General features: G+C 46.1%; 2 protein-coding genes across 2 annotated transcripts in view; both read left to right on the top strand.

Annotated features, from left to right (window-relative positions):
* Tmem132c (transmembrane protein 132C) overlaps window positions 1-27,369 on the top strand; it is a 284,287-nt gene that overhangs the window by 120,829 nt on the left and 136,089 nt on the right. The gene's annotated exons all lie outside the window — the stretch shown is intronic.
* Window positions 3,728-4,304, top strand: LOC118572713 (ubiquitin-conjugating enzyme E2 variant 1-like). Its single transcript, XM_036172501.1, has one exon. It carries the CDS (start codon window positions 3,743-3,745, stop codon window positions 4,184-4,186), a length of 444 nt encoding a protein of 147 aa, XP_036028394.1. The 5' UTR covers window positions 3,728-3,742; the 3' UTR covers window positions 4,187-4,304.

Raw genomic sequence — 27,369 nt, 5'->3', positions numbered from 1 at the left:
CTTCAACTTGGAATTGCAGCACCTGTTTCAGCTTCTGCCCATCACACCTTCTTCCCTCCTGCTGCTACCCTGTGGCTCTTAACACCTCAGAGACCCTTTCCTTCCTCCCATGAGGACGTTGTCCTTGAGGACAGGGCCCACTCACCCATAACAACCCACAAAGGCTCTGTTCCCAGATGGCCCTCATTGTGAGGCTCCTTGTGGGTATGGATTCTGAGATGGGGACTGCATTGACTCCCACCACAGAGAAGCTGCTTCCAAACCTCTGACTCCTTTGAGTGCTGCCATGCCCCTTGACAATACCAGCCACGTTTCCCATTGGGAAACACACCCTCAGCCCCCACCCCCCGACCTGAGTTTGAAGTAGGTCTCTCCCTTCCCCACCCCCATCCAGCTCAGCACTCTCTGAAATCCACTCCTCTTAATTGCTGAGCACAGGCTGCCCGATGCTGTTATAATTCAATTTCACAGACTCATCTTTTTTCTTCTGATCTCTTTCATGTTTGAAGATTTGAAAAAAAAAAAAAAGAAAGAAAAAAAGAAAACAACAAAAACCTTGCAACTCCTCCTCCTCCAAGGCATTTTCCAGATACCTGGCTGCCCCTGGTAATTTCTGTCTCTATGTTTCCAACTGGCCATAAAGCCGAGAGGTAGGTCAAGGAAGGGCTAGTCTGTCCTCAGACTCCGCATTACCAGAGGAGACCCTAAAACACAAGCAAGTTTGCTTCACCAGCACATAGGGAGAGAAATCAGAAAATCCCGGAAAGTTGTTTTTTCTGCACTCTGTTTTTCTCTGCACTCTGTCCGTTATTCTCCCCCATCGAAGTCCTCCTTGTTTTCATTTTCTTCAGCTTGTCATTTTAAATGCGTTCTCCTGGAATGGACAAAAAGGAGCAATTTTCTTTCTGCTTGGGAAGGAGTAAAGAAGTGGTTTCCTGCTCCGGCCGGCCCCGAGTCCCCTCCCCAGCTCCCCCCAAACACATCTGGGTTGCCAGGCAGCCCAGCCTGGGTTCAGACTTCCAGAGCTGTTTGCTGCTGTGGGAAACATTGGAACAGCAAATTGACTCCAGCTCGGAACAGAAAGGAACCAGAGAGCCCTTCCGACCCGCCACCCGCGGCCTTTGTTCCACATTCTTTAACCCACTTAAGAGTCATCTCGGCTCTCAAGTTCCCCAAATTATGCCTTTGACTGTGGTGCATAGTTTAATCCCTAAGTAATGGGCCTGTGGCATCTTGTGTCTTTCTGGAAGTTTCCAGGGAGCAGAGATGCTAGAAGGCCCAAGCTGTCAATGCAGTAGGGAGGCTTGTCGGCTCTTTCTCCTGTTGGTTTCTTTGTCGTGGTGTGTGTGTGTATGTGTGTGTGTGTGTGTGTGTGTGTGTGTGTGTGTTTATGCATGGATGTGTGTGCATATGTGTTTGTGTGCATGTAAGTGTGTACCTGTCCATGTGTGTATGTTAGTATGCATGTGTGTATGTATGTGCATGTGTGTGGTGCATGTGTTTGTACGTGTCTGCATATTTGTATGTGGTATTAGAGTGTATATGTGATGTGTGTGTATGTGTGTTCCTATACTTATGTGTATGTTAGAATGCATGTATGTTGTGTATATATATATATGTGTGTGTGTGTGTGTGTGTGTGTGTGTGTGTGTGTTTATATGTATGTTATCATGCGTGTATTATGTGTATGTATGTATATGCACAGGTGTATGTGTTTATGTTAGTGTGCATGCATATATATATGTGTGTGTGTGTGTGTGCATGTGTGTGTATGTGTGTATTGCAGAGTTGTGCATGTGTATGTACTGTGAGTGTGTCTCTGTGTGTGACTTTATGTATGTATGTATGTCTATTGTATGTATATGTGTATTGTGTTCTTGTGTATGAGATGCATACTTGTATGTGCATGAGTGTGGAGACCAGAGAACAACCTCAGATGTCACTTTTTGGGAGTTCCATCCACCTGTTTGGTTTTTGTTTTGTTTTGTTCTTATTTTTGTTTTTTCCAGACAGGGTTTCTCTGTGTAGTTTTGGTGGCTGTCCTGGATCTTGCTCTGTAGACCAGACTGGCCTCAAACTCACAGAGATCCACCTGCCTCTGCCTCCCAAGTGCTGGGATTAAAGGCATGCATCACTGCCAACCAGCTAACTTGTTTGGTTTTTGGTTTGGGGGATTTTTGTTGTTTCTTTGGTTTGGGGTTTTTAATTTTTTCTTTTGTTTTTTTAGGCAGGATCTCTCACTATCTGAAACTCACCCTGTAGCCTAGGCTGGCCCACCAGTGAGCTCCAGGAATCCACCCATTTCTGCCTGCCCAGTGCTGGGATTCCAATCATGTACTGCCATGCCCAGTGTTTTCTATGAGTGCTGGGCCTGAACCCAGGGCTTCATGCTTGCATGCTCATCACTTTCCCAGCAAAAGCATCTTCCCAAATCTGGTGTCTGTCTATGGACACCGGCTCTTACTGTGTTGCTGGGGTGGCCTTTGACATACCATGTAGTATAGGCTGGTCTCAAATTTACAGTCCTCAACCTCAGCCTTAGGAATGCTGGAATGACCAGTGTGTACCAATGTGCCCAGTGCAGTGATCTGGGAATTTTAAGGTGTTACTGCACAGCTGGTCTGTGGGTCCAATATCAGTTCTCTGGGGTTCCCGAATTTTAGGTAACTGAACTATGTGTCTTGCTCCCCACAAGAGTTCTTAGACAAGTCCAACTCTTGGCCAGAGAGGAAAAGGCCACTTGGAGTTTCCTGATGGTGTTGTCTCTTTAAGATTGCTCCCAGAGTCAGGCTGCCTGCCATTCCAGGCTGTGTTCCCAGCGTTCTTAGAGACACTGTGTATCTGGGAGTTCATTCTGGGCAGGTGGGCTGCAGCCTGCTTTGAGAGGCTTGAGCGACTCCTTCTGGAAAGGTAGGTTCTTCGTATGGGGACATGGGGATATATGGAGGTCAACAGAAGGAAACTATACAGCAACGGGACAAGGGAAGGAGGTGGCTGCAGCTCTCAGCTCTCTAGATCTCATCCACCTCCCTTCCCTTAGGGATAGGATCCTTGTCTCCCTTCCCCTCTTCCTGCAGCGGGATCCATGGTCTCCACATCCATCTTCTATGAGCTAGGACTTTCTTCCTCTGTCCTCTCCCTGGAGGACACCTAACTTGGAGGCCAGGATGCCCCCACCCAGATGGAAACACTCACAGCAGCAATGTGCAGAAGGCAGGGGCCACATCTCACCATCCCTTAAAGTCTCTGTGCCCACCTCCACGTGGCTGTGACATGGCAGTCTACGGGCAGGCTTCTCTTCTCTTGAGTTTCCCAGTGGGGTCTTTGACAACAGAACTGGCCACAGACAAAGGAATGTGAGGTCTTTTCTGCCGAGCTTGCCCAATGCAGCCAGGAGTGAACCTGTGGGTCCCAAGAATCAAAACTCCGGCTCCTCTTGGATGCTATGGCTTGGGTTGTCCTTGTAGGCTCCTAAACTGTTGTTTCTCCATGGTGCTTGGGGGAAAAAATCACTCAGTCCTCTCAATAGCCAGTCCTACAGATGATAATACAGAGCCACTGAGAGGGGAGGCATGTGTCTGTCACACATTCAGTTCAGTTACAACTCAAATGGACTTGAGCTAAAGAAATAAAAAAACCAAACCTGGTCTGTGCCTACGCCTGCGCATGTGCACCAGCGCCCAGGAAGCTCAAGTGGGGGGTGAAGAAGGGGCCGGCCTTCGAGCAGCAACAGCGACGCAAGATGGCAGCCACCACAGGCTCGGGAGTAAAAGTCCCTCAAAATTTCCGACTGTTGGAAGAGCTGGAAGAAGGCCAGAAAGGAGTAGGCAACAGCACAGTTAGCTGGGGTCTAGAGGACGACGAAGACATGACACTTACAAGATGGACAGGGATGATAATTGGGCCTTCAAGAACAATTTATGAAAACCGAATATACAGCCTAAAAATAGAATGTGGGCCTAAATACCCAGAAGCACCCCCATCTGTAAGATTTGTAACAAAAGTCAATATGAGCGGCGTGAGCAGTTCAAATGGAGTGGTGGACCCAAGGGCCACGGCAGTGCTGGCCAAGTGGCAGAATTCCCACAGCATCAAAGTCATCCTGCAGGAGCTTCGGTGCTTGATGATGTCAAAAGAGAACATGAAGTTACCACAGCCACCAGAAGGACAGTGTTACAGCAATTAGTCACCAAGGCCCTGGCCTCCCCTCGCCCCCAACCTAAGTCTTCATTTTCCACAGTAGTGAATTTTCTAGATTCATCTTGTAGACCTCAAAGTACTGGAGAGAAAGCTCCACTGAGACTCCATCCTGGAACACTGCTCTGATACTAATTTCTTGTCCATTTGAAATACATAGGCTGTGCTGTGTGGAAAAAAAAAAAAAAACCAAACCTTTTTTGCCCCCTGCAACTGAACTGATGGGGGATTTGGATTCAGAGGCCTCTGGCTTAAATGACCTCCCTTTGGCACAAATTATCTTTACCTCCCTCATTTTCTGCTCAGGGAGCCCCAGTGGCTCCTGCCTCTTGCCCTGCGTAGAGCCAAAAGTAGATGTCTCTCTTATAATGAGTCCAGTAAATGGCTTGTAATTGAGTTGCCTTGACTTTGTTTGGGCCACACAGCCATCTCTAATCTATTTACAATGGCCAGCAAATGCAAGTGGGCTACTCGTAAAGCTGCAAGAGAGGTGAATAAATCTCACCAAAGCCTGTTAAGGGCACGTGTATATGGGGTCATCTGGGAAAGAAACGGAATGAAGGTGTTAGAAGGAGGAGAACTCATGGGTGGGGCAGGAGCTAGCCATAGGTGTGCGCTCTGCCTACAGGCTACAGCCTCACAGCAGAGGTGTAAGGTCAGAGATAGGTCACCAGCACCACAGCTCCCCCAGCTGTGTGACCACGGCAGGTTCCTAAGCCCCTCTGAGCCGTGATTTTTGCATGTGGATAAATCGCAGTAACCTGTGTGCAGTAGTATCATGAGACTTCAACCAGATAGAATTTTATTACAGATGGCACCTATGATACTTTTAATAAATATTAGCTATTTTTATATCGTGATTTTTTTTATTACACATGTTTTTGTTTTGAAGTCCCATGGCACATTGTGCCTTCTGATTGAGAGCTATGAGTAATGCCAGGGGCATCTGTCTGGTGGGCCCCCATCTCTAAGGCATGATCAGCTTTCTTTGGGAAGACGGTTGTCCTTGCTTTCATTGAGATCAACTGAGGATTGGTTTCACCCCACTTCCCCAGGGATACATTTAGGTGAATCATTTAAGCTCTTGACCTGGGAGTGGGCAAAGTTGCTACTGGTGAGTGGAAGCTGGTGGGGGGAGGTGGGAGTGGGTTAGGTACATCACAGTGCATGTGACAGCACTCCATTGAGAACAAAGAACAGCTTAGCATGTTCATGCCACCACTGTGAGCATGACACCCAGTTTGCTTCTCAGACTTCAGAGCCTGTGTGTGTCATAGGGACTTACAAGTGTGCCCTGTGTGTCTTTTAAAAGCTGCCCGATAAGGACAGAGCATCCCTTCTTGGCAAGATGAGGGCTCTGTCTCCCACATGTTGTCTGAAGATATTGTGGCTACAAGCCATTGAAATCAAGGCCAATTTTCCTGTTTACCAAAAGAGCAGGGGCCTTATCTAGTTAGTCTAAAACTCGGTAATGAGTCCGCCTTAACATCTCTGCTTTTGAAAGCAAATGATAATCTGGATCATTCAGATGGAACCTGTCCTTGGTATCACATCGGTGGGAAGGAGGATTGCACTTCATCTGGGTCCCTTCATTACCTGTTCATGAACACTTCCCAGAACAAGGCTGGGTCATGTCACTGATCTCACACTCAACGGATCTGTGTCAGAGTTTCTGAGATGCAAGACTTAAAGATGGAGTCCAGATGACAAACTCAATTCCGTCATCCCAAAGTGCACAGTGGGGAGATGAGTCACATGTGGTAGTTGAGTTAAAATGGGACAGTGGGGAGGGGCATATTTTGGCTTAGTGGGGCTGATGGATGAGAGGTGCTGGGGTGGGGGACAGAAGCACCCTGGCTCCTCCTTGCTAGATACATGGTTTGATGTTTCTGAAGAGTTCAGGAGAATATTTCTTCCCATGTCCTTCCAATGACAAGCCTACTATTAGAGTTTAGCTCTTTAATGGCTCACCTCATAGTGGGTATGCTATTTTGATACAATAAATGATATTTTTACCCCACCGTAGTGCTTAACATATCATGGTTCTTCTCAAGATTGGGAGATGAGAGGGACTTTTTACTTAGACTAAATCAGACATACTCTGTATCTATAGCAAACAATGTGTTCTTTGCTGTACCTCCTGGTCTGTCTTCTGCAAGCTTCTGCCACTTGCATTGTCCCTGTGGATGGCTCCAAACACTTCCTGTCTGGTTCATGATTCTTTGTTTGCTCAAAGAAAAAAATTATAATCTAATTGTCTATTTAGCATCTTTGATTAAAAAGGTTTATGTATGTGTGTGTTTGCCTACATGTATGTCTGTGCACTATGTGTGTGCAGTACCCTAAGAGACCAGAAGAGGGAGTCATATCCCCTATAACTGGAGTTACAGATGATTGTGAGCCACCATAAGGATGCTGGGAACCAAACCTGGGTCATCTGTAAGAGCAGCCAGTGCTCTGACCACTGAGCCATCTCTCTGGCCTAAGCATCATTAATTTTTAAATGGGGCAAAATATCTAGGCTTTTTCTTATTCAAATAAACTTTTCCTAAACTGTCAGTAAAGTGAATCAAATTAAACTTGTTAGAACAAAAGCGTTATTGGAACTCTATCAGGCAGCCTCATCTCAGGAGGGACCTGGAGACCTTTGGGAACTCAGAAAGGAAGGAAATGAAAGCTTGTCTCTAACTCTGGAGCAAGAAGGCTTCAGAGCTCACTTGCACTCAGCATGGAAGGCAAGGGCAGTGGGATGGAGATGGATGCTAAGATGAAAAGGGCCTTGGGCCTCTGCAATTTCCAGCACCCCTTGTACAGGAGAAGCAGACACAGAAACAACTAAAAGAGAAAGCTGGCGTTGTCATCATCATAGAGGAGATGTCTTGTGGCCCCACCCGAGAAGCTCCTCCATGCCCCAACCATGCCCAAGCCCTTGATGCTAAGAGCCTTCAGCTCCCACCAATAGAACTTAGGCAGGGGGGTTGCAAGTGATAACACTTCCCCCCCTAGAGGGCCTGTGCAAACACACTGGACCCCACCCCTAGGTGCTGGCTCAAGACCCATGTGTGCAGTGGGGCTTGAGGATTCCACAAAGCAGTGTGCACCTGCACCCATCCAGGTGGGTCACCCTTCTCAGACTAGCTGCTGACACTGCTGCTGTTCACACTGTTTCCACTTCACCCATCTGAGCCAGCTTGGAGTCACCTTCAATCATCTGTTTCTGCCCATCTAGGGACACTCATTTCCCCTCCAGTCTTGTGTCTGGCGAGACGGTGATTAAGGAAGGGACTGTGGTATCTCTGTTAAGATTAACTTCCTTCCTGCCCTGTAGGCCGCTACTGTTGGGATAACATGGATGCCTCCAGCAACAGGGGCATGGCTCCTCCCACAGAAAGGAGAGGCAGAGGTAAACCAAGATACCTAGTGTCACTGTGGGTACCTCCTGCAGAAAGGAAAGCCCATTGCCCTGTGGCGTGTTCTGGTGGCTTTGGGATGATAAGCAGTAGGTAAATATGGAGGTACTATCTCCAGCAACTGGTGTTTGAGGTTCTGCTCACATGACCTTGCCTTTCTCCCTGATGCCGTCCAAATGGAACCACTGTGAAGGCTGGGCATCAGAGCTCATCCTGGCTCATCCTTTCAGTTTTAGGGAAATTTGAGCCTCCATGGGCCTCAGTCTACCCCTATGGCAATGGAGAACCTAGCTTTAAGATCCTGAAGTCTCAGTGTCCTCTGTCCCCATTGTCACCTGCCTCTTCCCTTCATAGCTAGAATTCTTGTTAATGTCCTGGTTTATTTTTCCTTCCTATGGCTTCTGTTCTATTTTTATTCTGTTGCCGTGACAGTACACTCTGACCAAAAGCAACCCCGAAAGGAAAGGATTTTTTAGTTTATACCTCCTGTTCATAATCCATCATTGAGCAAACTCAAGACAGGATCTCAAGCAGGAACCTGAAGGCAGGAACCTTGGAGGATGCTACCTATTGGCCCATTCACAGCTCTGCACTCAGTTAGCTTTCTTATACAGTTCAAGATCAGCTGCCTAGGGACGGTGCCTCCCACGGTGGGCTGGACCCTTCTGTATCAATTAACAAGTCAATCACCTACAGCCACACCTACCAATCAGCCAGAAAAAGACAGTTACTCAGTTGAAACATTTCCCAGGTGAGTTCTAGGCTCTGCCACATTGATAGCTGTTGTGAACAGGCATGTGTTTCTATCTAAAACTATCTCATTTGAACCTAATCACACAACTCCTCAGTGGGGTTTATTCTCCAAGGGAAATTGGTCTGGATCCTTCAACAGCAGGAGCGCCCTGGAAAGTGAACCCAAGGGAAGGCTGCAGGGAGGGGCAGCATGTCTGGAAGTGAAAGAAGATTGTCAGGAAATGTCACTTGTGATTCTAGAAACTAATTGTGTCTATCCTGAGGAGGAAATCACACAGAATTAACCCTATACTGTATTTGCTGCACTGACATACTGTGCAGACAGAGAGACTTTACAACCATTGACCATTTAGTTCCCATCTCATCTCATTACAGCCCACGAACCTGAGGTTTGAAACACACACACACACACACACACACACACACACACACACTTTTTTTTTGAGACAAGGTTTCAATCTAGCTATTTTGGAACTGTATAACCCAGGCTGACCTTGAACTCCAGCAATCCTCCTGTCTCAGCCTCACAAGTGCTGGATTTATAAGGTTTATGAATTTATAAAAATTTTAAAGTATATGAAATCAGGTAGAGATCAAATAGGACTCTGGGATGTTAATTTTTTTTCTACTTTTTAAAATAGATTTGTCAATCTTCTGAAAACTGTTAGAAGAAGCCTATACTGAACCTTTCTCTGACTCTTCTAGAAAAAGAAAACAAAGCAAAACAAACCAGCGAAAATGTCTCGGGCTGTCGAGAGTTTCAGTAAGTTTCCCTTTTGTTTGGGATAAAGACTCAGAGAGCCTTGGTTGCTGTTCTAGCATAGACTTAAACATTTGTTTACGTTTTCCCACCCATAGAACACATGACAAAGCAAACTCCCAAATTAAGTCTGTGTGGCGCACCCTTAGGAAAGGGCCATCAGTCGCAATCAAGAATGCATTTGGACATTATGTTAGAGATGGGAGTGACTAGGGAAAGATGTTTGGAAAGCAGAGGGGCTTAAATCCATGCTCTTGGAATCTCCTTCCTTTGAGGTTAATTGAAGCCGCTTTAAACTCCATTCAAAGAAGGATCAGGGCTGGAAGTGTGGCCCAGTGGTAGAGCATTTGCTTAGCGTGTGTAAGACTATTGCAGCCCCAGAACAATTAACAGTAATTAGAAGTGACCTGCCTCTGGCAAACCCCACATGGGGTTTGGAGATTCCGGACTGGCTTGGCTGTACCGCCCTCCATCCTTTCTAGAGCAGTCTCTAGGAAACAGGAGGCAGAGCTGTTGCTATGGAAGTATTTACTGTTTCATGTGGTGGGGTTTTTTGGTTTGTTTTTTGTTTTTTTTGTTTTTTTTTTGTTTTGTTTTGTTTTGTTTTTTGTATAAGAAAAGTTACAGGAAAAACATTACATAAAATACCTTCAACTCTTCCTCTCCCTCCAGATTGCTTTCATTTTGGCATCTAATTGAAATAGTTCAGCAGTGTGTACATTCAAACAGAATTGAACAAACAGATTAAAAGAGAAGGGTGCAATTCTGAAGGCTCGAGTGGCCTCTTTTCTCCCCTCTCAGGTCACCTCCTAAGGTGGTATGTTCCTATATATTTGCTGTTCTTTCAGCAAATGATAAACAGAAGCTTCCCTGTGAGGATGTGGGCTTGATGTGTGATGACCCTGTGCCCAGCATAGAGGCCAGGAGCCTTGAGAAACAGCCTAGACTATCCAAGAAGAGCATTTCCTCCTCTGTGTCCCTGCTCCAACCCTGCTCTGCCTAGCAAGTGTTGCTTGGCTGTTAGTTAATGGAAGGCTGGTCCTGGTGTCTGTGTTTACAAAACCTCTGGGGAGAACCTCTCTGTGTGCTCTGGCACTCGCTGGGAACTCCGTTTAGAATAAGAGAAAAAAAAAAAAACATTCCATAATGGAGTCATAATGGTGATTATATAAAAAAAAAAAAAAAAAAAAATCCCTCCTGGGAATTTTACACACTGGCGTCTATAATGTTCTGTCTTCGAACAAGCAGCCAAGCCCCTTTACAGAACATCAAAAGGAGGGCCACAAAACAACAGAGTGACAATCATTGAGACCTAATGAGTGTAAGATGATTAGCCTGTCCTTTTCCAAGCTGCTGAGGGCTTCATAATATGGCACTTTCTGTGGGTCTTTGCTTATCCCCCTTACACCCAAGAGTGAGAAAGAGAGGGCGGCATAGATGGTATGTGTTGGGTCTTCGGGCTGACACCATCTTTGCTTCAAGCAGTTTGCATCCTCACTATGTTCAGGAGGCCATGTGTTTTCAACAGCCTGAGTATATGATTTGCCCAAATCACTGGCACTCATGGAGCAGTCTGACTCCGGGCAGGACCCAGGGCCCATGGTAACAGATTCTTGCGTCTTTCCCATGTTACTCTTAACGGCTCAGCTTAAGTCCCAGTACCAAGAAGATGTGGACCAGGCTGTGAACAATGCAGGGAGACCAGGCAGCCGCTAAGGTGAGCACACTACAGACATGATGGGTCTCCCTTACAATACAGTGGCTCATGAGTCAGCACCAGATGATCACGCCACTAAGGACCAAGTGTTCAGATAGACCACACGTTCCAGACCACCAGGTGTGTCCATTCTGCCATTTCCCCCCCTCACCAAAGAGTATAAATCTCTACGTTTCATTGACTTCATCAAATGTCTACTAACATGGCTCAATAGTAAGCACACAAAAGAAAACAGTGTGGGTCAGCACCATGGTGGATAATGAGTCCTTGGCTTTGTCACTGACTGCTTAGATCTCCCACACTGCTGTGCCTGGTGCCTGTATTTCAGAGGATCACAGTTTTTGGGTACTTCAAGCTACATTCAGCACTTACTAAAGAATTGATGTGCTTAAGCTGTGGCCCTTAAAAAACTAAGAGTACAGATAAAGCTTGCTGCAGTCTCTCTGGGGGCCCGATTGCAGTATGGCTTTCTAGCATATGGATCCCCAGCTGCCTGTATAAACAAATACAGACCCTGCGAGACCCATAAGTCCGTAGGACTGAGCAAGACCCTGGCTGAACTCTTGAGGCCGGATGCTAACATCTGTCTTTTGTGGTTGTCAATCATGGGTGGGGGCAACTGAGCAGTGACCTCAGGAAAAGAGAAATCAAGGAAAAGATGTTGGGCGGAGTGTGAGAGAGAGGAACGGGGATCTCCTCAGGAAATCTCTTGAAAGCTAGGGCTCGGGAGCAGCCGTGAAGGGAGCAGTGACTTTCATAGTTCTCCTGACCCTGTTTCTACTGATTGAATGTAGCTCTCTCAGGAAGAAGCACTTGGTCATGAACCAGCCATGATGGTCCTGGAGCAGGAGGGAGAGGAGGTGGTTAGGTCCCTGTGCTGGCTGCTTTTATGTCAATGTGTCACAAGCTAGAGTCATCAATGTGGAGGGGGACTCAATTGAGAACATGTCTCCAGAAGATTAGGCCATAGGCAAGCCTGTAGGGCATTTTCTTAATCAGCGATTGATGGGTAGTGCCATCCCTGGGCTGGTGGTCCTGGGTTCTATAAGAAATCAGACTGAGTAAGCCATGAGGAGCAAGCCAGTAAGCAGCACACTCCCCCCCCCCCCTGCTCCCCTAGCTCCTGCTCCAGGTTCCTGCTCTGTTTGTGTTCCTGTCCTGGCTTCCTTTAACAGTGGACTGTGGTGTGGAAGTGTAAACCATATAAGCCCATTCTTCCCCAGCTTGCTATTAGTCATGGTCTTCCATCACAGTAATAGTAACCCCAACTAAGACAGTCCCTTAAGATTTCCCCTAACCGACAGAGTGCTTAGCCCTAAATAAGATAACTTTATCAACATTTCAGCCCTTGCCGGGGCTCAGGAAACATCATGGAAGAGGAGACATAGTGTAAGAGCCTGAGGGTGGGGAGGATCACTATGAAATGATGGATTCAGGCTACTGCACTGCCATGGTTACCTACTCAAGACCCACATCACATCAAGCCAGTCAATGATCTCCACCTGGATGAGGGAGGAGGTCCCCAGGCCCCATTTATTTATGAGGAGCTATTGGCGGTTGATGGCTGCTGGGAGGAAGGACATCCACATTAAATGATGTGGATGGCCCCATACTTGTGTACATATACACAGCATTAACTGTACTTAAAGGGGTCTCAAACACATGAAGTTAGAAGGGGGAGGTATTGGGGGAATATGGTGAGAGATGCAGGGAGAATGGGGAATGGGGATGTATATGACCATATTTCATGGTATACATATATAAAATTCTCAGAGAATAAATAAATGAAGGGGGAAAGCTCTCTCTTGCCAAGACTTACTAATCAAAATGGAATTCATTCCCTCAATGGGATTTGGTGGCACCAAGAAGAAAATCTTTATGGCAGAGGGAATTGTGCATCATGGCTTAGTTGATGCATAAAGGTTGTGTGCCAAGAATTATAAATACAACTAGCCTCCAGCAAGGGAAAGAGGCAGCCTTTGTTTGTATTGTTTGGAAATTTCTCTGGTATCAGTGCTTACACAATGGCAATTTCAACCTACCAGTGAGCTTGCCAAGTTCTTGACAATTCACAAATAAGAGTCAGTTCCAACAACATTCACTCAGTGGGTGGTTTTGCCTAATTTGCTTCCTTCCAGTTTCTGAGATATAGAGCATGCCAAATGTTAGAGTTGGCAAAATTAAGTGCATTATTGGTATCACTGATTAAAAGAACTAATGACTTCAAGTATGCATGTATGTGTGTTGTGTATTGTGGTGTGTGTGTAGGAGAGAGGTCAATCTATTCCCAGGTCCTGCCATTTGAATGACAAGGACTTTATCAACTGAGCTATCCACCCAGCCCTAGAAGAACTTTTTTAAGTGACACATTGAAGGCATTAGGTGTTGATAATCCACTGAAGACTTACTCTACACTAATGCCTCACTGGGTGTTACCATCCCAGGGAGTCTTCCTGTTCTAATGTTACAGAGGAGGAGTCTTGGTTGAAGTAGTTGTAGCTGGGATTCAAGTCTAACAGTTCAACTACTTTATGCAGTAAAAAAACAAAACCCACCCTGATAGTTATCCATGGCTTGGACCAACCATTACTTTTTGTTGCCAAATTCTATAGGTCTGCATCTGTGCTGGGGTTTAGCTGGGTTGTTCTTCTGACAAGTCAAGCTAGCTCCTATTACCAAGATCAACTGCCTCTCAGCTGGACACACTGCTTCTGGGGGACTGACAGGCTTTCAGCTGATGGACATAAATGTCTTATAACCCAAGGGGCTGTCCTGGGCTTACCCTTAAAGCTATTTGGGAGCATAACCAGAACTGCAGTGCTCAGCGCACTCATCTGTGTTCTGTGAGTGGGGAAAGAGCCCCCGTCACTTCTTAGTGGGTGGAACTTCCACGTCACATTGCCAAGGGACTCAGGGAAAGAAAAAAATACCTATTTCTGTCATCCACCACATGGAACTAGCCCCAAAACACATTAAATTCTGTTTCTCCCTTAGCCATCTATCATGGAAACATTTGTAAATACCAGCCCAGAGTCTGTTTGATCTGTAGAAGTGTCTCATTGGCCCCTGCAATGTTCTATCAACTAAGCTATTCTATTGAAGAATCTGGTTTTCTCTTATAAACCAGATCTGAAAGTTAAGCCTACTTTCCTGCTGCAAGAATGTGGAGGCCACAGGGGCTGTGCTGTGGGACTTTGGGCTCTGTGCCATGCCACAGCCCATACTTCATGCCACAGAGGTCACTGGCCTCCTTGCCTGAGTCACCTACCACCTGTCCCTTCAGGCATGTCAGTTAACACTTCCCATTTCAGTGTTAGAGCACTTAAGTCCTGGACCTCATTAAGTTAATTGTGTTTAATCTGCTGAGAACAAACCAACCAGAGAGCATCTATTCATCAGCTTTGGGTCTGTGTGAGCCATGCAGGATGGCTTCTCCACTTGGATGAAGGCCAAGCAAGATGAAACTGTGTTCTTTGCCTGATGTTATCAGAGTTCCTTTATGGAGCAAGGAATGATGGTTTCCCAGTGTGTAATGTGTGAAGACAGAATCTTCTTAGGGCTCTGCTGCATGTATCCTGCACTGTCAACCATCAGCATGGAGTGTGATAATGACCCAGACCATCCCATGGTTTCTGGAGCAGTCATGAGTCTATGGTCTGGGGGCTCTGTTGCTATACAGGGATGAAAGTGAATAAAGCAGAGGCTTCCTAGGGAAAGGACTGCACATTTTGTTTGTTATACTGCACATTTTGTTTATTGTTGTTGCTTTTTGTTTTTGGTGTTTTGTTGTTGTTGTTTTGGTTTTTTTGAGACAGGTTTTCTCTGTATAGTTTTGGTGCCTGTCCTGGATCTCTTTCTGTAGACCAGGCTGGCCTCGAACTCACAGAGATCCGCCTGCCTCTGTCTCCTGAGTGCTGGGATTAAAGGCATGCGCCACCACCGCCTGGCCCCTAGGACTGCACATTTACACATGGGAATTATCCACCAGGGAGGAAGTATATGGATTTGATGTCCAGAAGCAGAAATGAAGGCTGGGAAGATAACTCAGTTGCTAAAGTGCTTACCTTACAAGTATTAAGATCCAAGATCGATGCTCAGAACCCACATAAAAAAGTCAGGCATGGTGGCCTCTGCTTGTAATCCCAGCACTGGGAAGAGCAGTACAAGAGGATCCCTGGCCTCCCATCTAACCTAGCTGAACCAGTGAGTTCCGGTTCCTAGTGAGAGACCCTGCCTCAAACTATAAGGTAGATGGCACCTACAGAAAGAGAGTAACTGAAGTTTAAGAACTATACACATGGACTCGAGTAAATTTTGTGCTTATAATTGTTTCCTTTTTAAAACTGGACAAACACAAATGTTCTCAATGCAACTGGGAGCCTAGCCCTCTTCTCTTCCCCTGGTTCCTTTGGTTGGTTGGTTGGTTGGTTGGTTGGTTTTTTGTTTTGTTTTGGTTTTGGTTTTGGTTTTTCGAGACAGGGTTTCTCTGTGTAGCTTTGTGCCTTTCCTGGATCTCGCTCTGTAGACCAGGCTGGCCTCGAACTCACAGAGATCCGCCTGCCTCTGCCTCCCGAGTGCTGGGATTAAAGGCATGCACCACTACCACTGGGCCCCCCTGGTTCCTTTTTGTCTCCCTTGTTTTCATTTGGAAAGCACAAGGATTCACGGTCCCCTTCAAGGAGCTCTTTTGTGGAAAACTAAAACACGGATGCAGAGGTTTTCAATGGTGGCTCAACAGTCAGGGAATTGAAAGGGTGGGGCCAGGGGTCTGCGAAGTCTGTTACTTATGTTTGAAAAAGGAAATGCCGCGACGGCTCCTCCAGTATTGCTCTCCAGGAGGAAAATGCTGGGACACTGTATTTATATCTTGTCATTTTCTTTCCTTGGCCACCAGAGGAAGATTGAAGATGAATGATAAAAGGAGAAATACTTTTTATTGTTGTTGTTTTTCTGTATAAGAGGAAGAAAATAAATAGGCATTTAAAGTCAAAATCTACCTCAGATCTTGGGGCACACTTGGGTTCCTGATTCCTGGAAAAATGGATCTTCATTTTAAATTTCCATGCCTCTTCACCCACTGCCTCAGCAGCAGAGAGGGCTGCATGTTTTGTGAGGTTGATTAATAAACATTCAATTCTCCATTGTGAACCCCAGCCATACGGGGATTCCCCATTTCTTTCTTCAGGAGACTGCTTGTTGCTTGGCAGAAAATAAATACGCCATCAGAAATGTATTATGACACAGAATAAACTAGCTGGTGGTAAGCATTTCACTTTGTATCTGTACAGACAATATTGATGTAGGCAAGGGAAAAACCTCAGAGACGTGTGGATGATCAAACTAGCTTAGTACTGGCTTAGAGTGAGGTAGCCCCTACCAACAAGTCAGCAATTCATTCTTTAGTCAGTCTGTCAATAAAACTTTATCAACACCTACTAAACACAGTTTCTACAGGCTGAGGATTTCTGAATGAGTGGAACAGACCTAAAGAAAGCACCTTGTGGAGTGGAGCTTGCCCCTTCTCTATGGGTAGACAGTCATCAGGCAATAAAATAAGATTAAAAATATAATAATGCGATGACTCATCAGGTAAAAGCTTTTGCTGCCCAGCCTGAGGACCTCAGCTTGATTCCTGGGTCATAAATGGTGGCAGGTGCTGACTGACTCATCCAAGTTGTTCTCTGACCTCCATGTATGTTCTCTGGCCCGTGCATACCCTGGCATGCACATACAACATTAAAAAATGAATGTGATTGTGGTGGTTTGAATTAGAATGGCCCTCAGAGGCTAATATGTTGGAATACTAAGTACCCAATTGGTGGAACAGTTCGGGAAAGATTAGGAGGTGTGGCCTTGCTTTCAAAAGCCCATGCCATTCCCAGTTAGCTCTCCCCTTGCCAGGTGCTCACAACTGAGAGGTAAGCTCTCAACTACTACTCCAGTGCCATGTCTGTCTGCCTGCTGCCATGATGGCCATGTACTCTAACCTTCTGAAACTGTAAGCTCTCAACAAATTGTTTCTTCTATAAGTTCTTGGTCATGGTGTCTTATCACAGCAATAGCAAAGTAACTAAGACATTAATAAATATGATAATGAATGCAAAGAATAAACATTAACTTTCAAGTAGGATTTGGCAGGTTTTCTATCTAGAAATGCTTTGAAGAAGCAAAGAAAGACACAAAGCCGAGAAGTGAGTGGTTTCCCCTGTGTGCATCAGGCAACTTTTCATAGCCTGGTTCTTTCCCTGCTGATCTTCCAGAAAGCATCATCTTTAAATGATAAGTCCGCAGGGTGGGATGCAGAGATGGCTCAGCAGTTAAGAGTGCGTGTTGCTCTTGCAGAGGACTGTCGCTTGGTTCCCGGGACCTGCATGGAGGCTCACAACCACCTGTAACTCCAGTGCCTGGGCATCTGATGTCCATTTCTGGCCTCTGTGGGCACTGCATGCTCATAGTGAACATAAACTCACACAGGCACACAGACATACACATAAATAAATAAGTGGTAAAAATGGCAATGATTATATATTTAAGGAAATATTATCCTTCTGTTTCTATCAGGTGATGTCAGCTTTCTATCCACTATAAAGTTTTGTTTTCTGGCAAATTTTAAGCAAAAAGAGCAACTGTTACAAGGAAATCTTTGACTACATCATGGAAGTGGTAAGCTAGGGGTGTAAAAGGGTCTGCACCCAAGATACACGGTAGCTCCTATGACCAGCTGGCATGTGCTTTTTGGTTTTTGTTTCTTTGTTTGCTTTTAGAAATTCAAGAGGTGACACCAAAGAGTAGCTGTGCCAACTTGGCTAGATTTATAATCACCCAGGAGACCAAGGCACACCTCCTGGTGTGTCTATAAGAATGTTTCCAGAGAGGAGTAACCAAGTAAGAAAGACACACTCTGAACGCTGGCAGCATTGTCTTATGGACCGGGATCTTGGACTGGGAGGAGGTGAAGTGGGGGAGAGAAAGGGGAAAGGCCAGCCATGGCACCAGCATTCACCTCTGTTTCCTGCTCCACACAGCTGTGAGCAGCCCCCCACTGCCATGGAACCTCCTCTACCATACTGTTCCCCACCCAAGCAGACTGTGTCCTCCAGAAAGTTGTTGTTCTCAAGTATTTCCTCACTACAGAAAGTAACTGACAAGGGAAAGAATGAGATGATAAGACCTTGTCCATCATCCCGTCATCGCAATGTGACTGGGGGGTGGGGAGTCTCTGTAGAGGTATTGTGCCCATCTTGTTTTTATGGCTGCAGAGCGTATAACCCACAATTCCATGGCTTTAATGAACCACTGCTTTGCCTGCCTTTGATTTCCTGGTTGACCAGATATGGCTCAGCTGACACTCCCCTCTCTGCTGCCATGGCATAGACTAGGGTGAGCTTTCTCATCTGCTGGTTCTCATCCAGCTGCAGTTGCGGGATTTCTGGGGGCTATTATCTCCTTATGATCTTTGACCTCTAACTCCTCTCCCTCTGTGTGATCTTGCCAACACTGCATCTGGACTTCTTGTCAAGGTAGTTCTGGGTTCCAAGAGAACACATGTGGGAACTTCCCAGTGTAAAGTAAGAGACTGAGCCTGACATAACTCAAGGAAAGGGGGCATTTGACTCTAATGTTTTAAAGATTTATTTACTTTATTTTATATGTGTGGGTGTTTGTCCTACATGTATGTATGTGTACTGTATATGTGTGGTGACCACAGGGGGCCAAAAGAGGTCATTGGATCCTCTGGAACTGGAGTTACAGGTGGTTGTGAGCCACCATTTGGGTGCTGAGAAACGAACTTGGGTTCTCTGGAAGAACAGCAAGTGCTCTTAACCACTGAGCCATCTCTCCAGCCCCCACATTTGATGCTTGATGGGAACTGTGGCAAAGCTGCTTTGGAAATGATGGTTGTAACCATCTTTGGTAAATCTCCAGTGATCCACCCTTTGGTACTAGAAGCCAACTAGCGCTAAGGAGAGTAGGAGGAGCATGGGCAAATGATGAAAGATGCTGGTGGTCTGTGTGTGTGAGTGATGATGGTGATGGAGTGCCTTGGGGGTAAGCAGTTTCTGGATTGGACGAGGAAGGAAAGGGATTCTCTGGCCATGCATAGACAGCCAAAAGAAGCTCAGCACTTCAGGACCTAAGTTGAGTAAAAGCGGTGACTGAGAGAGACTACCATAGAAGATATCTGAGGACCAAGGTCAGGAAGTAGGAGAGAGAAAGGCATAATGCTAAAAGGAAAAGGTCCAGCTGTGGGAGCCATTTTAAATTATTTTTGTGGGGTGTGTGTGTGTGTGTGTGTGTGTGTGTGTGTGTGTGTTCATGTATATGCACATGCATGTGTCTATACATGCATGTAGAGGCTAGATGATGGGGTCACGTGTCTTCCTATATCACCCACTCTCCAGCTTACTTTTTGAGATAGAGTCTTTCACTGAACCCAGAGCTTACTAATGGAGCTAGACTAGCTGACCAACAGCTCCTGGTTCCTCCTCTCTCCAACTCTCCTGCTGGGACTACAGATGTGTGCCTCTACACCTGGTGGGATTGTTTTTTGTTTTGTTTAGAGACAAGGTCTCACTGTGTAGCTCTGGTGGCTGTCTTGGAACTCCTTCCGTGGACCTGGCTGGCCTCAAACTGACAGACCCACCTGCCTCTGCCTCCAGAGTACTGGGATTAAAGGTGTGTGCTACCATGTCTGGTCTACATAGATGCTGGAGATGGAACACAGGTCCTCAGTCTTGCATAGCAAGTGTTGTACCAAGTCACCTCCCCAGCCTCCACAAGCCCTTTTATTTTAATGAAGATTTATCTTTGCCTCTGCTTATTTTTTTCCCATCTAGATCACCAAGGAAGGAGGCAAGGTAACCAGCTTTTACTTGTGAACTCCTTGGCAAGGTATATATATGAAACTTAATTTGCACATAGAATAATAATAGGAACATCTGCCATTTATCACATCCTTGCTTTATGACACCTATTATAGTTAACACTTTGCACATACAAAATCTCAGGTTAATATGCCGAGTGTTTCAATATTTTGGAAAAGAGTGTAGCTGCCTGGCTGGCATCTCCACCCTCCCCCCCTTTTTAAGTTCAGTCCAGTGTACTGATCCCTTCTTCCCCATCCACGTGCCTCACAGAGCATCTGTCCCACACCAGCTCTGGGAGCTGATGGAATTGGGATTCTTCTTATTACTGCTGCATGGAAATTACCCTTAATATCGACCTATCACTTCCTCTTGTCTTGCTATTGATCTCAGGGGCAAGGCATGATTGAACAGTTATCATTTCAGGTCTTACGTGAGCATGTAGAGATGTTGGTAGAGGCTGAAGTTTTCAGAGTCTTTCTAGGCAGGTCCAAGTTGGTGCACTGGTATGGCTGGAGTTGATGTCAACTGGGGTAGAGGCTTGGCTTCACCCCAGTGACAGCTGTCCTCATGGTCCATCCAATATGGCAGCCTCTGGGAATCATTCTTAACTTGGCTGCTGCCTTCCTCCAAAGCCTTACAAGAAACTGTCTTCAGACTCAGTACTGGGATGCACAAACCTACTTGTTGCTGTTCTTTAGTAGACAGATGAGCCTTCTAGATTCACAGAGAATGAAAATAGAAAACAGCACTCAAGGAAGAGACATCAGAGAACTTGGGACTGCGGGATAAATTTACCACGAGGGATCAGATGATAATTCTATCCCCTTCACCACCAGTTGACTTGAGCCTGAGCACTGGTCATATGAGTTATAAATCATCATTCTTTCTCTGGGTGTTATGTCTGCCTTTAACCCTTAGAATTCAGGTGCTATCTATGTTCAGGAGACCTTAATCTGGACATGGCATGAGGGGAAAAAAAACAGGAAGCTGAGTTCTAGATAGTTTTTAGCTCAGTCAGATCTGAAACCCATTGAGCTAGTTGCCTTTTGATATGTGTGTGTGTGTGTGTGTGTGTGTGTGTGTGTGTGTGTGTGTGTGTTTATATATATATTTGAGTCAGGATCTTTCATTGGCCTGGAGCTCACCAATTCATATAGACTGCCTGGCAGAGGTCCCCAGGGATCCTTCTGTGTTTCAGTCCCTAGAGCTGGGATGTCAGGCACCGGCCACCACACCCAGCTTTTTATATGGGTGCTGGGCATCCATCTCAGGTCATTATGCATTCATGACAACAACTTTACAAACGGAGCCATCTTGCCAGCCCTTTATTCACTGAAACAACGAGGTTGGACACAAACCTGTCAGTTTAACAAATACACTTTGACATAGAACTCCTCCGGCATTAGAGAAGGGAGAGAAAGTAGCCAGACAAGGCATCGCCCATGGCTCAGCGCCAGGTCTTTGCTCAGTTCTCCAGCATTTGACCTCAGACTTCTGTGTTAATCTTCGGCCCTGGGCGGTGTGAAGTTTGCTCTTTGAAAATACCAGAGGCAAGCTACACCTCGCTCATTTCACTTTGCACGCCTTTGAATTTTTTCCCCTTCCCTTCCCTAGCTGACTCCATTTCCATTTAGTTCATCTTGACACGACTCTCTTCTCCTTCGCTTTGATGTTCTGAATTGCCCTCAGGTCTTTTTGAGTGTCCGCCACGTCCTTTGTGGGAAGCCTGGTGTTCTTGTGCTAGAACACATTATGGATGTGCACGTGATAGTGGTTTCCCAAGTCCTTCAAGGTTATGGGATATTTCTGGGGAATGTGTTCCCTGATGGTGGGGAGGGGTTTGCTAGGTCAAGGTAATTAGAAGAAAACTTGTTTTTCTGTCTTAAATATGGAACCAAATGACTGTAAGAACTTCATCACCTTCTGGTGTCTGTAGCATTCACTCAGTACAGTATTGGGTCTAAAGTAGATCTGAATCCAGTAAACATATTCTAAACAAATGTCGACTTTGAAAGACTGAATGTTTAGGAAGGCGGGTATAGCTACGTGGTCAGCCTGACATGAGCATGTCTTGCTGGGTCGTGGTACTTAGTGATTTGCCCCTACGCAAGGGACAGGTGCTTTAGTGTCATGACACATGCATGAAGACTCCATGATGCAATCTGCTATTTTGCATCCTGACCTTAAAAAAAATTAACAACAAAAAAATAATAAAAGAAAAGACACGTGGTTAATAATAGCATATTTGCGGCCCCAGGTAGTGGATGCACTGATAAAACTGCTCCCTGTCTAAGCATGAGAACATGATTTTGTTTCCAAAAAACCCACATAAAAAGTTAGGTGTGTTTGTGAAATGGCTGCTCTTGCAGAAGACCACATACATGCACATGATAGCCCACAACCATCTATAACTCCAGTTCCAGGGAGTCTGGTGCCCTCTTGTGGCCTCCACAGGCACATCACAAAAGTGCTGCACATGAACTCATATAGGCGCACACACATACACATAAATGAATACATTTTTTTGAACATTGTGCATGTTGGTGCATTCTTATGATCCTCGTGCTGGGGAAATAGAAACAAGCAGGTCCCTGGGGCTCACTGGCCATCAGCTTAGCCCAATCTTGAAGCCCCAGGTCCCAGTGAGAATAACCATCTCAGAAAGCAAAGTAGGCCAGAGGAGCAGCAACCAGGGTTGACTTCTGGCCCCAATACATGTGATACGTGCACATGCACCTACATACACATGCACATGCACCTGCATACACATGTGTCTCTCTGTGGGTGGTACGTGCATATATGTACAAGCAGATAGGCTTGCAGAGGCCAAAGGAAGACATGGATGCCCTGTTCTATCATCCTCCTCTTTATTTCTCAAGACAGGCTCTCTCACTGAATTTGACTAGCAGCCAACAAGCCCTCGAGATCCTCCTGTCTCTGCCTCCTACAACCCTGGGGGTGTAGGTGCATGCACAGCCATGTCCAGCTTTTTAGCTGGGTGCTGGGGGTTTGAATTCTGGTCCTCACACTGGTGACGCACGTGCTCTTACTCACTGAGCACTGCCCTCCCCGCTACCCAGGTCTAATTTTTAAAGTACCCAAGTGGCAAAGAAGAGGTAGGATCACCCTGCTTACATCCAGGATATTTATTCTAAAGCAGCGTCTTTCCTACGCGTGTCCTTAAATGCCCACATTAACCATGAGTGATAAAAACACAAAACAAGGCTACATAATAGAAACAATTTTAATCCCTTGATGTTTTCTTCCATTCCCTCCTCTCTTTTACTGGGGCTTTGGGATGTCAGAAGAAAAGAAATCTGAATTTTTGGTCCTCCAAGCAGGTTTGAGATAAGAGTGTTAGATGTGATTACGGCTCCAAGCACAGACAGCCACAGTAAGTAAATCACGGCTGTCAAGTCCAATTAGGTGGGTCTTTGGTGACTCGGGCTGCCACCTGAATTGAGTTTTACTTGAGACCTGGACTCGCATACGCCATGGAGATGGTTCATTTAAGAAACCACAGAAGCCAAAAGGTACGAGGTGGGTGTGGGGACCTCCCCTTCTTGGAATCAGGCTGGGAGTCCCAGTACCCTGTGTTTACCAAGGTTGCATTCTAGTCCTTCATAACAGCAACGGGACCAGTAACCAGGAAAGACAGTCACTGGTTTATTCATAGTAAAAGAGAGGGTAAACCTCCCCAGCCCCCAGCCCCCAGCCCCCGCCCTGTGGAGATGTACTGTGTGACTGGTGGCCTTTGCCTGCTTGTGAAAGATTGTCTGCCATCAAGCACTGTTCATGTTCATAGCAGAGTAAACACAGAAGCTCTTGTTCTGAAGGGGGGCAAGTCCACATGACCCCCCCCCCAATGTGGCGTTAATGAGTGGTAGGCTGTGCACGCTCAGAGCTGGGTGGTAAAAGCCATGAACACAGAGGAAACAGGTGGAGACGGGGATGGAGCAATAGCTGCTGGCGTTTGGGCGATGGGGGTGGGCACTGGGGTCTGACTAGCCATCTAACTCAGGCTCTGGGCCAGCAGCGATGGGGTTTTATCACTGCTCAGTCAATGAACATCTGTGATGGATTTGTCCTGAGTGTCGGCTAAGCTGGGATGATTGGGATCTTGACTGTTGGGAGCTTTGGATTCGACTGCAGCCTGGGGATGTGATGGCTCTCATCAGTTTGCAGGAAATGTCGGTGAGGTTGTTGAGGAGAATTCTGAGGCTGTGCCTGAGCGGACGGGGGGAATCAGGAGTTGAGTACAATGTCTACCATGGATGAGAAGGACACAGACTCGGCATGCATACTAAGTCCTCTCTCAGGACCAGCACTCCGTGCCTCAGAGAGCATCAGAGCCAGGCAGAAGACAGAGGCTGAGACTAAATTCCAGGACATTCCCCACACGTCTGATGGCTTTGCAAGCCCTTAATTTCCTTTGTTCTTTCCTTATCTAACTTCATCTCCTTTTTTCTTTTTTATTTCATATACTTTTTAATTAAGTGTATGAGTGTTTTGTCTACACGTGTGTCTGTGCACTGCATTTGTGCCTGCTACCCTAGGAGGCCAGAAGAAGGTGTTGGTTCACCTAGAACTGGAGTTACAGTATGAGTCACCATGTGGGTCCTGGGAATTGAACCCAAGGCCTGGAAGAGCAGCCAGTGCTCTTAACCACTGCACCATCTCTCCAGACTCTCCCTTCCTTCCTTCCTTTCTTTTTAATTAATATAACCTATATTAATGTGCACAGATCTTAACCATGTGTCCTGAATACCATCAATAAATATTCACTCTCATTCCTGTGGAGACAATTCCTTCACCCCAGACATATCCCTCCTGTCTCTTTCCCAGGTAACTTTGTCCTGGTGCAGAGGCCACCAATATTGCAACACCTGTCACATTGAGTCTCCTCTTCCCATTCCTTCACTTCATGCAAAAGGGCTCCCATATGAGGTTCTGTGTAGCCAGCTCCTAAGCTCCGGGTGTTGGGAAGACACTCCCATTCAGCAATCTCAGCACCTCATGCCTTTTCTCCATTCGGCTCTTTCCCATGGTGGAATAGACCATAGTTTGTGGACCCCCACTTTTGGAGATTTTTTGGCTCATGCTATCGTGCCCGAGGCTTCAATGAATATCCATAAGTGTGGATCAGTGTTTTCATTGAAATCATGTGACAAATATTTCACTTTTTTTTTTGAGCTGAGGATCGAACCCAGGGCCTTACGCTTGCTAGGCAAGCACTCTACCACTAAGCTAAATCCCCAACCCAAGTATTTCACTTTTTAAAGATAATGCCAAGCTGTTTTGCAAAGTGGTAGTAGCATTGTACAGTGCTTACCAGCAAAGCTCAGGTACTTAAACTACTCCACACCAAAGTCTTCTATGGTTTCAGGGTTTCTTGTGGTGTGTGTGAAATTTACCAAAGATGAAACTGGGGGCTTGGGAAGGGAAATGACTAGCTCAAAGTCCTACGACAGGTGAATAGAGAACTAGGCTTCAGGCTTGACACATTTCCATCCCATTGGCATGTGGTTATGCCTACCGTAGCATTTTCTTGGTTGATGATTGATGTGGGAGGGCTCAGCCCACTGTGGGTGATACCACTCCTGGGCTGGTGATCCTGGGTGCTCTAAGAAACAACCTGAACAAGCCACAGGGAGCAAGCCAGTAAGCACTATTCCTCCATGCCTCTGCATCAGCTCCTGCCTCCAGACTTCCTCTGTGATGAACAGTATAATAGAAGTGTGAGCCAGATAAACCCTTTCCTCCCCAAGCTGCTTTTGGTCTTGGTGTTTCACCACAGCAACAGAAGACACACTAAGATGAATTGTCATTGGATCTATGTTTTAGTACATGTAATTGCCATGTATTATACCCATAATGAGTATCCTTATTGGTGTGTGCTATAATTACTGCTGTAACAGAGGCTCAAAATAATAGCAACTGGAACATAACACAGATCCACAGCATCCACTTTCTGATTTTTTTTTTGTTTGTTTAAATCTAAGATCCAGGAGTAAACAATGCAGGATTATGCTGGCTTTTCAGGGCATGGGGGATTTCATGACGAATGCCCCCTTTTAAAGGAAACTTGAACTCATGTCTCTTCACCCCAGATGAGGCCCCCGTGCCAGACCCAAGAAACAGCCTATCCAAGTCCAACTGGCTGAATTGATGGGCCTGTTGGAGTCATTTCCAGGAGTATGTGTGACTCAAAAGCAGCTGTGTTGACCACCCCAAGTGGGTGATGACTTGTAGGTCATGCATTCCTCAAACTTAGACAGGTAGAGGCAGCTGCCTGCAAGGCAGGCTGGAAAAATAGTCACACACCATGTATCCAGCTGCAGTGGTTTCTTGATTCATAGAACCAATGGACAATAGATACTTTAAGACTGAGTTTGTGGTTCACAGGACTGAATTAGGTCTCTGCAATTGTGGTTGGAGGATTCCAGATAAAGATTCTGCTTTTGGATGTGGGCCATTAGATGCTGTTGTGAGTGTTAGTCTGGAATGTGTAGGAGCACAGAGGACACTGATGTCCCAGGCATGAATGGCAGTGATGTCATCGGCTGAAATCAAAACAATAGGAAATCCAAGTTGTCAGATGGTGCAGAATTCTCTCCCAATATGAATAGGAAACATTATCAGCATGTCTGAATGTCACTAGCAAGTTCCAAAAATCAGGCCAAGGACTCCAAGAAAGGAACGTGCACAGTCCCAGATGGCAGCCAGATCCTGTTGGAACTTCCAAACTTCAGAGGTGACTGAGTCTGGATTCCACTTTGAATTCAGAACAGTCTTGCTTGGGGGTGTGGCTGCTAGGGCTGCTTCCCTGAGGGGTGGAGAACCCTGAATCAGATACTGGAAACTGAACTAAAAAGGCTTCTCTAGCTGAAAAGTCAAGGGATATAGGAGCCTCGGGCATGGCTGGATTAGGGTGAATGACATGACAGAGTTCTATTTCCCCACCTCTCTTTCCCTCCTTCCCCCCCCTCCACAGTGTGGTGTGTGTGTGTGTGTGTGTGTGTGTGTGTGTGTGTGTGTGTGTGTGAGAGAGAGAGAGAGAGAGAGAGAGAGAGAGAGAGAGAGAGAGAGAGATTGAGACTGACTGACTGACTGTATATCTCTGGCTGGCCTGGAACTCACTCTGAAGACCAAGACAGCCTTGAATTCACAAAGATTCTCCTGCCTCTGCTTCCAGATTACAGGGATTAAAGGCCATGCGCCAAGCCAGGTCTGCTCTCTCTCTCTCTGTTTGATGACTTCTTTCAAGTCTCTCCTCCCAATATGACCACCCGCAAGTCCAAATAAGTCACAAGTTAAGTCAAGGTCATGAGCAGGTGCCTGGCAGGTCATATGATATCAGGGAGGATAGGAAACGTGACAAGTATGCTTTGCTGAAATGGATTGCTGGGCTAGCTGTCCTTCCCACTCAGCCCTGGCTGCATCAGAAAAGTCCACCTACTTCTGTGTTCATCTATTGGACCCCTCTCTGTGTCTCTCTGGTTGGGCAACTTATGGGCAATAAACTTGACGGAGAGACAGCCAGAGGCTCGAGACAGCAGCAGACAAGGGTGCCCCTGCTTGCTCAGGCCTGGGGCAATGGCTTCATTTGAAACTGGTAGCTAAGGAGAGGAAATATGCTCATCAAAAGCCCAGAACTTCTTTGTA

This window comes from Onychomys torridus, chromosome 22 (assembly GCF_903995425.1).
Source record: "Onychomys torridus chromosome 22, mOncTor1.1, whole genome shotgun sequence".
In the NCBI taxonomy this organism is placed as follows: Eukaryota; Metazoa; Chordata; class Mammalia; order Rodentia; family Cricetidae; genus Onychomys; species Onychomys torridus.
The sequence above is the reverse complement of the archived record's forward strand: the minus strand, read 5'-3'. Positions and strand labels throughout refer to the sequence as shown.

Coding starts and splice junctions, on each gene's coding strand:
- LOC118572713 (XM_036172501.1), top strand. CDS start 3,743: ATGGCAGCCACCACAGGCTCGGGAGTAAAAGTCCCTCAAAATTTCCGA.